Source organism: Nicotiana tomentosiformis, chromosome 9, assembly GCF_000390325.3.
Source record: "Nicotiana tomentosiformis chromosome 9, ASM39032v3, whole genome shotgun sequence".
Classification (NCBI taxonomy): domain Eukaryota; kingdom Viridiplantae; phylum Streptophyta; class Magnoliopsida; order Solanales; family Solanaceae; genus Nicotiana; species Nicotiana tomentosiformis.
The window spans coordinates 37257466-37265988 of record NC_090820.1 but is presented as its reverse complement, the minus strand read 5'-3'; the positions used below and the strand labels follow the sequence as shown (position 1 = coordinate 37265988).

The 8523-nt window shown below is 35.5% G+C and overlaps 1 protein-coding gene across 1 annotated transcript; it reads left to right on the top strand.

Annotated features, from left to right (window-relative positions):
* Positions 1 to 3965: 3965 nt before the first annotated feature.
* Positions 3966 to 7456, top strand: LOC104113239 (endo-1,3;1,4-beta-D-glucanase-like). The gene is made up of 7 exons (XM_009623349.3): positions 3966 to 4396; positions 4801 to 4822; positions 5114 to 5237; positions 5527 to 5617; positions 5727 to 5816; positions 6161 to 6261; positions 7073 to 7456. The coding sequence occupies exons 1-7, from the start codon at positions 4240 to 4242 to the stop codon at positions 7211 to 7213; spliced, it is 726 nt and encodes a 241-aa protein (XP_009621644.1). The 5' UTR covers positions 3966 to 4239; the 3' UTR covers positions 7214 to 7456.
* Positions 7457 to 8523: the final 1067 nt, after the last annotated feature.

Genomic DNA, 8523 nt, shown 5'->3' with positions numbered 1-8523 from the left:
ACACATAGCTTTCCAGCTGTGAGATTGTCCAGTTAACTTATGTATAGTGAGAGGATGAGTGGTATGGCAGTATTTAACTCTCATGAACCGAGACCACAATGAATTGAAGGTTCTAAAATTCCATCATTGCTTAGTAGTGAAGGCTCTGCATGTGTCCTCCAATTTTCTGAAGTTGGATCCACCTTCATCATACGGAAAGCATGACTTGTTCCAAGAAATCCAGTGGTGTTTACCCCCTTCTTTCAGCCCGCACCAGAAGAACCTGACTATAAATTTTTCAATCATAGCAATGGTGCCTTTGGGCGGGTGAACAACTGTCCGAGTGTGAATATTAAGGGCTAGAAGTACATGTATTATAAGAACTTCTCTGCCTCCATATGAGAGAAACTTCAAATGACATCCTTTGGTTCTGTTGATAACTTTACTAACCATTTCAGAAAAGAAAGAAAGTTTTATCCTTCCTGAGTAGAGTGGACAACCTAAATATTTTATGGGAAACTTGTCATATCTCATTCCCAGTATTCTTCTAACCATTGTGATGGTGCTTTGGGTTGTACCAGGAGCCATAGTAAAATAACACTTGCTTTTATTGATCAACTTACCTGAAACTTTCTCATACACAGTTAAAGTGTTCAGGGTCAGCTGTAGGAAGGTATTCACACTACTGAAAAAAATTATAGTATCATCCGTGAAAGCACGGTGATTGTGTACCTTCTGTTGGAATGTAGCTCATTGAGCATTTGAGATAATAATTCAGCACTCAAGATAAAGAGTGAGGGGAAGGGGTCATCCTGCCTAAGTCCTCTTCCGAATTTAAAAAAACTATGCATGCTACCATTCATTAAAATAGAGTACCAATTATTGGAGATAAATCTTTGAATAAGCTCAATCCAATCTTCTGCAAAACCCAGTTGTCTAAGCATGAAACAAAGAAAAGCCACGAAACTCTGTCGTAGGCCTTTGTCATATCTAATTTGATAACCACGTTGGCATTTTTTCTTGGTTTGCCAATGTTATTGATGATATCTTGTGCTAAAAGAATATTTTCAGTAATGGCTTTGCCTTTAACAAAATAACTCTGATTTTGAGTGATTATCTTGGGAAGAATCTTGCACAGTCTGGAGTTAAGGACTTTAGCAATGATTTTTCTATAAACATTACATAAACTGATGGGCTAAATGTCTGAAAAATGTTGAGGTGATTCAACTTTAGGCAACATGACTAGACAAGTGTGGCAGAAGAATCTTGGTAGGTTAGCTCATTGAAAAAAGGCAATCACAACATTGTGAATATCTTCAAAAATAATATGCCAAGCAGTTTGATAGAATCTTCTGGTCAGACCATCTGGCCTTGGAGCACTGTTAGGATTGATGGAGAAAACACTATCTTTAATCTCTTGCAGTGTAGGGATAGAGGTGATAGCTGCATTATCCTTTGTTGTTACAACCTTTTTAACCACATTCAAGATCCTGTTGTCTTCCAATATATTATCTGCACTGAAGAGTTGTTTGAAATACTTAACAACTGCTTCTTCTACATCTTTCGTACCTTCCACCCAGTTGTCATCGAGGTCTTTGATCTTCTATACTTTCAACCTCTTTCTGATGTATCTGATGTATTCTGTGTTATTAGGAGCACAAGTAATAAGTAAAGGGGCATGATCTGAGCATGATCTGGATAAGTGGGTTACACTGGTCCCTCCAAACTGGTCGAACCACTCTGAGTTGTACACTAGCCTGTCTAATCTCTTCCAGATGGTGTTAGGAGGATCTCTATTATCACTCCAAGTGAATAAAGAACCCAAGAAACCTGCATCCTGAAGATCACCGTCAGCCAAATAAGCAATAAAATCAAAACTTTCTTCAATCTTGTATGGCCTCCCTCCTATCTTTTTATCTGCACTTGTGATAACGTTGAAATCTCCTACAACTCCCCATGGGCCCACCACCATACTGGCAACGTCTCTCAGTTCATTTCATAGAATATTTTTCAGTTGTTCATCACACTTTGCATAAATAACAGACAGATAAAAGGGGACGGTGCTCTCAGATTGGGTGATGTGAACTAGAATATGTTATTTTGTATCCTCAATGATGTTCAGGACATAACCAGCGGACCAAAAAATCTAAATTTTATTTGTGCATTTGTGAAAACATGATTGATATCCTAGTTTTCTTTTGAATTTGTCAATCTTTCTTGCCCCTACCATAGGTCATGCAGGAACATATAAGGAATTTTATATTCTTGTTTGATCAGAGTGAGTCTTTCAACAGTTTCTTGGGATCCTATGCCCGTTATATTCCATAAAATTGTGCTAATCATGAGTAATATCGGGGGTAAGGTTAAGTTGTCCCATTTTTTTGTTGCTTGTCTCTTATATGGCTAGGGGAACAAATTTGGCACTGGCCGAATTAAAAATTCCTCTTGGAGACAAGTTGTTGAAGTATGTAACATTTTGTTGATCTTGGGTAAGGATGGCAAGCACTACTTCCAAAGCTATAACATCCCTTGACCCTCTTATAACTTCATCATCAGACTTGGATGAGTCATAGTCTTCTGATGAACCTTCCATAACAATGTCAAGCTCACAATCTTTATAGGCAGTGTCTTCATATATTGCGTTCTCTCCCTTTCCATCTATGTTTACATTGCTCACACTAATGTTTTGATCTGAATTCAGCTTCTTTGCACGTTCATATTCCTTTTCTTTTGCCTTTCTTCCAGCACACCTTCCAGATAGCATAGGGTTCGGCCCAAAGAGAATTTTGTGGAGGTGTGTTATCAAGCCTAACTGTTAGTGGCTTCTGTTATAATTTAATTGATTGTTGATGGGTTTCTTCAGCAGATGAGAAAATTGAGTAACAATTTAATTGTGTAATTGTTGCTCTTTTTTAACTGATGAGATAATTGAAAAAAGTGACTGACTATTGCATTTACTAACGGTTTCTCTACCCATTACAATATGAAAGGTTGCACTTTTTAATGCACCATCATTAATTATTATCTATTATCACAGAAAACATAAATTCATCAAGTAAATTTTGCAGAGAATACCAAAGTTCTTAGTAAAAGTTGACTATTTGAATAATTAGGATGTATAAGCTTAAAGAACCTAATAATGATCCGCAATAGAAAAGGTTTATTTGCATTATCTTTATGATTATTAAAAGTGCACTATTTAAGTGTATTTACAATTTTGTACATTACTATTATTGGAGTACTGATTCCTTGAATGGTAAAAAGGTCACTCAGCTTTTGAGGGGATATTTTCATAATTCAACTTGGACTTAAAGGCTTCCCACTTATAATAGAGTATCATTGTTAGCTTTAAAAATCAAAAGCGATATTTCAACCATTATAATGTGCAATACTTAAGTTTAGGCACCAGGGCATGGATCATGCATTGGAATTCAAAATTAAATAAAAGAGCACCTTTGAGGTTTATACACTTTCTCTCCTTTCCTACGACCTAATTCAGTTTGGCGGAATAGAGTTAAATTCGTCCAGACATAAGACATTAATTTATTATTAAAAACATATATAAATGGGAAATAATATATTATAAACTTCATAATTAAATGAAAATTAAAAGAAACTTTTTTATTTGAGCATAGGATAAGATGTCCCTTTACATCTTACACGCACAGGTCATTGCTTGCGAGTAAGTTGGTCAAATTAAACAAAACAAGAACGAGGATTAGATGTCTGACGTGAGTGCTGACATTATTTTTGCCAGGTAGATAGTATAGATTACTAGAGTTTCGAGAAAACAAATGTAGTATTTATGTCCTACCGATACTATTCTTATTAATCGATTCAACATTTTTTATATTAAAAATAAATTGTACTATTAAACTTCTTATCTTACCGTAAGTTTTAGTTATACAAATGTTTAAGACTATAAGTTTTTTTAAAAAAAAAAAAAATCTTGGTTAAACTAAATCAAACTACTGTCACATTAATCCAAACTGAAGGAGTATGTAATAGTAATAGTGTATTAACTCTTTAATGGCACGAAAGTTGTATAGACAAGAATACATTTTCATGGTGTGTGTATATATATATATATACACAAAAACCTGATAAAAATAGATACCACAATCGAGATTGATCTTGGCGACAAACACCTAGTACTATATAAGTGAGAAACAAGAGTGATCTTTGTCAAAGTTGTAGAACATCAGTATCCGAGAGTTACGTTAACCATATTGTTCTGTTTTATTTGTAAACTGCAATATTATGTCGGGTCCGGAGTGTTGTGAAAACCCACCAAAGCTGAGCTCAGGCAACAGTGGAGGAGAAGCAGGTCATGTCCAACAACTTGGAGGCTTCAGCTGTTATGTTTCTGGCTCTGTTCATTCCACTCTTGCTCTCCTCCTTGTTTCTGATGTTTTTGGTAAATTCTTTTTATTTAGCTTTCAAGATTTTTGGAATTTCAGATTTCTCTTGGAAGCAGACATTGAAAGCTTAAAAAAGAATCTTTTTTGGTGGTTCTTGTTAATTGAAATCCACATATAAAGACGAAAAGGAGCTATAATTTTGGGTTCATCTCACATATGGTCACTGACCTTTACCCTACCCACTATAACAATAGTAACGTCGTAAAACTATTTTTTTGTCATGTTAATGATTGATGGATTGAGAGATCGATGGAGCAGGTTTCTTTTTTTTACAAATTAATTATTTATGATGCTCTAATCATATATCTGGTGTCAGACTCATATGGATTGTACGTGTCCATTTCCTATCAACAAATAACATTGTGAATGTTCTAATTAGCGTCTTTTTATTAATATGCAGGATATGAAGCTCCAAAGTTAAGGTGAGGACTAGCAGGAATTGATATGAATGCAGTCCAGTTCTGAATTCTGTGAATAAGAATCTCTTTTTTATGTGATTTAATCCTGGTTTAAGCAAAGTTGTCCTTTCACCCTATCAAATTAGCTTCTCAATTCCTACAGAAACTTTATCCTCACTGCACTAATAAATGGTTAAACATCAACGTTAACAATGATGATAAGATGTTGAAATCTTGCTATTGACATATAGATAGCTATATTGGATGTAAATATATATTTACGTCAAACTGATATGCTTGCTTTCAAAATTATAGGAAGCTTGCTGACAAAGTTGCAGCAGCTGGCTTCTACGTAGTAGTCCCTGATTTCCTCCGTGGCGATCCACATATAGCTAATGATGTGAGGCCATTAGAATTATGGATAAAAGATCATGGACCGGTAAGTTTTATTTCTAATACTTTTCTATGCATTTTCTAATTCAATGTGTCTGGATATTAGCTGAGATTTTGAGGTTTGAACTTCATTTTCATGAATCCCTTATGTGATTTTCAATAATGCATCCTGGAAATATAGGATATCTTGGTTTTTTTTGTGCAGTAGCGAAATCGGACTACCATTTTGTTTCTGCTGAGTTTTGGGGGATTTTGTATATTTGGCTTGTTCATTTGTGGAGTCTGGTTGACCTGTCAAGTTTACACTTTTATTTAATGTATTCTTGTTACATTAGGATCAAGGTTTCGAAGATGCAAAACCAGTTATTGAAGCTTTAAAGAGCAAAGGTGTTACTAAAATTGGAGCAGTGGGCTTCTGTTGGGGAGGTAATCTTCTTGCTATGGCTACAAGTTTTTTTTAAATCTTCCTTTGGCATGAATTAATCTACTTTATCGTTCTAATTTGCTAAATAACTGTATTTTAAATTCTTTTCAGCTAAGGTGGTTGTGGAACTAGCAAAGTATGCTTATATCCAAGCTGCAGTGCTTTTACATCCTTCATTTGTCGCCGTAGATGATATGCACGGTATGACTTTGTTATTAGATCTTCTATATTTTCTTCTCATCTTTCTCTTGCTTGTGGATATAGAATTCAGCTCACCAATATAATGAGCTCATAACATTGAGAATATTCAGGCATAATTTTCATTTAGGCCTTGATCGCCTCTTCAGACATTCGTTTTTAAAGTAAGAAATCTTTTTCGAGCATCTCTCATTAAAAAAATTCTGGTTCAATGTTATATTGTGTTTGCCATAGTAGCTCTTTTACTTGTTAATTCAGAGCAGGATTCATAAATCAATGCAGTCTGGGCTGAGTTAGGTTGTTTCCATTTCAGAAGTCATAAGTTCCTAATTTGTTGTGATGTTCAGCTGTTAAAGTTCCAATCTCAATATTGGGGGCAGAGATTGACAAAAGATCTCCGCCAGAGCTTGTCAAGCAATTTGAGATGGCCTTAAATGCTAAGCCCGAGGTAGGAAATTTTAGTTGCTTATGATTTTCACTTGTAGACATTACTTTAAAGCCTCTCCATTGGTGATCATAACCTTCTTATGTTGTTTTTACAAAAGAACTCAATTGCACTCACATACTTACTTTTGATTGGAAGCACTTTCATTGACTATTCACTTTATTATACTACTATATATAAATATATGACTTAAAACTCAATTCTGCTTCAGTAAGGGGAAAAATAAAAAGACGAAAGAAAAATGGAAAAATGGAATCCTTTAATATCCATATAAATATATTGGCATCCCCATGTTGCAGAATGATAGCTAGACTGCCTTTCTGACATATTGCTATTGAGTGATATGCTTACTAATTTTATAAGGATATGTTGTCTGTGGATGAACCATAGAGAAGTTTTTTGGTCAGTTTATAGGTGCACATTTTAGAGTGCTACTTTCGTCATCTTGAGAAGTGCTTTGAACCAATGCAAGCATTGAAGTAATTAACTACTTTCAGCAGCATGTCATAATACTTGACTAATTAGAGGTGTATTCAAGCTGTATGACTACACAGTTGGTTACTGGTTCCACAGAGGCTTGTAAGCAGTGGCGAAGCCACATGGTCACAAGGGTGGTCTAACTGACCACCCTTCGTCGAAAATTTGCACTGTGTATATAGGTAAAATATTACGTTTTAGAGGTATATAACACATATTGAACACTCTTTGTCGGGAATTATTTTTCATTCTTTCAAATTTGAATACCCTTAGGAAAATTCTTAGCTTCGCTACTGCTTGTAAGAATGAATGGGACGGTTATGGTGTTTTCGTGCAGGTTGATGCATTTGTGAAGATTTTTCCCGGGGTTGCACATGGTTGGTCAGTGAGGTACAAAGACGAAGATGAAGTAGCTGTAAAATCTGCTGAAGAGGCTCACCAAGACATGTTGGGGTGGTTTGAAAAGCATCTCAAGTAATACTTGCTTTCACCGTCTTGTATTAATTAAAAAAAAAACAGCCGAGTGCACAAAGCATCATATATTCCTTTCCTCGTATGTGTTTCGTTAATAGGCTTAGAAAGGTTTTCTCTGCAGCAAATGATTTCATCTGCATCTTGTCAGGAATGTGGATTTCTCATTTCTCAGTAGGAGAAATGAGTGTTGTTTGTATTTGGTGTTTGAATTAATTTGTTAAAGCAATCTATAAGACTCTTAGAAGTACTGGTCGAGTTCAATAAACTAATGTATTAAACTCTAATCAGCTCAGTTTTAGAATAATTACTCTAAGTTGGTGGTGGAATTATTGGGACAAACATGAGTTCAGATTCTTAAGACAGATCAATACAGTCAATTTAATTAAAATATATAGGAGGTTGCGGGTTCGAGCTGTGGAAACAGCCTCTGACAGAAATGCAGGGTAAGGCTGTGTACGATAGACCCTTGTGGTCCGGCCCTTTCCCGAACCCCGCGCATAGCGGGAGCTTAGTACACCGTGCTGCCGTTTATATAGGACCTTTACATTACCAATTAGCATTATTTTTGACGAATCTATCTCTTGAAGTCTTGATAGGTCTTCCTTAATTAACTAGTCCAACGCAGTTAGGTAGATGTTTACCTCCATTGATTTAATTTCCTAAGGCAAATATCCTTTCAGCTTTGAGTGTCTTCTCCAATAGTTATAGCGGTTTATAGGCACTAGATTTACCTCCTTGTTAGGAGGGAGTAAATTTTGAAAATCTGTAAACTAGTTTTTTTTTTTAGTTCCAAAAGATTTAGTGAATGACTTTTTTTTCATTTCTCATGAAAAGACATACTGGCCACCTCAAAAAGGAAAGCACGTGAAAGTATGTAATGAACTCAAATCCAGAGTAACAGTAACTGAACCTCTACTCTATTAATAAGATTGATAAGTGATTACAATTCAAATAGCAAAATGCAACAACTTAGTAGCAGAATTACAATCGAAATTGCAGGAAGTAAAATAACTAGGGATAGATAGAAGAAGGGAATGAGAAGGTTAGACTCAGAGAATGGGAGACGAGGAGAAGCAGATGCTTTTCTCAACAATGTGTATAGATCCCAAAATAACCGACCACTATCACTTTTTAACAAAACCTTCGTTGTGCCACTACTCAACCTGAATCCCAAATCAACTTGCCCCTATTGCTTGTTTTCGGCCTAATAGTTACTTGTATGACATTGGACTGGGCCTGATTCATAACAAAGTAGAACTTAATTAATCAAATGGGGACATGACATTGACAGAAGTAAAGGGAAAAAAATTAGTA

Coding starts and splice junctions, on each gene's coding strand:
- LOC104113239 (XM_009623349.3), top strand. CDS start 4,240: ATGTCGGGTCCGGAGTGTTGTGAAAACCCACCAAAGCTGAGCTCAGGC. Junction 5,238..5,526: donor GGATAAAAGATCATGGACCG/GTAAGTTTTATT, acceptor TTGTTACATTAG/GATCAAGGTTTCGAAGATGC. Junction 6,262..7,072: donor CCTTAAATGCTAAGCCCGAG/GTAGGAAATTTT, acceptor GTTTTCGTGCAG/GTTGATGCATTTGTGAAGAT.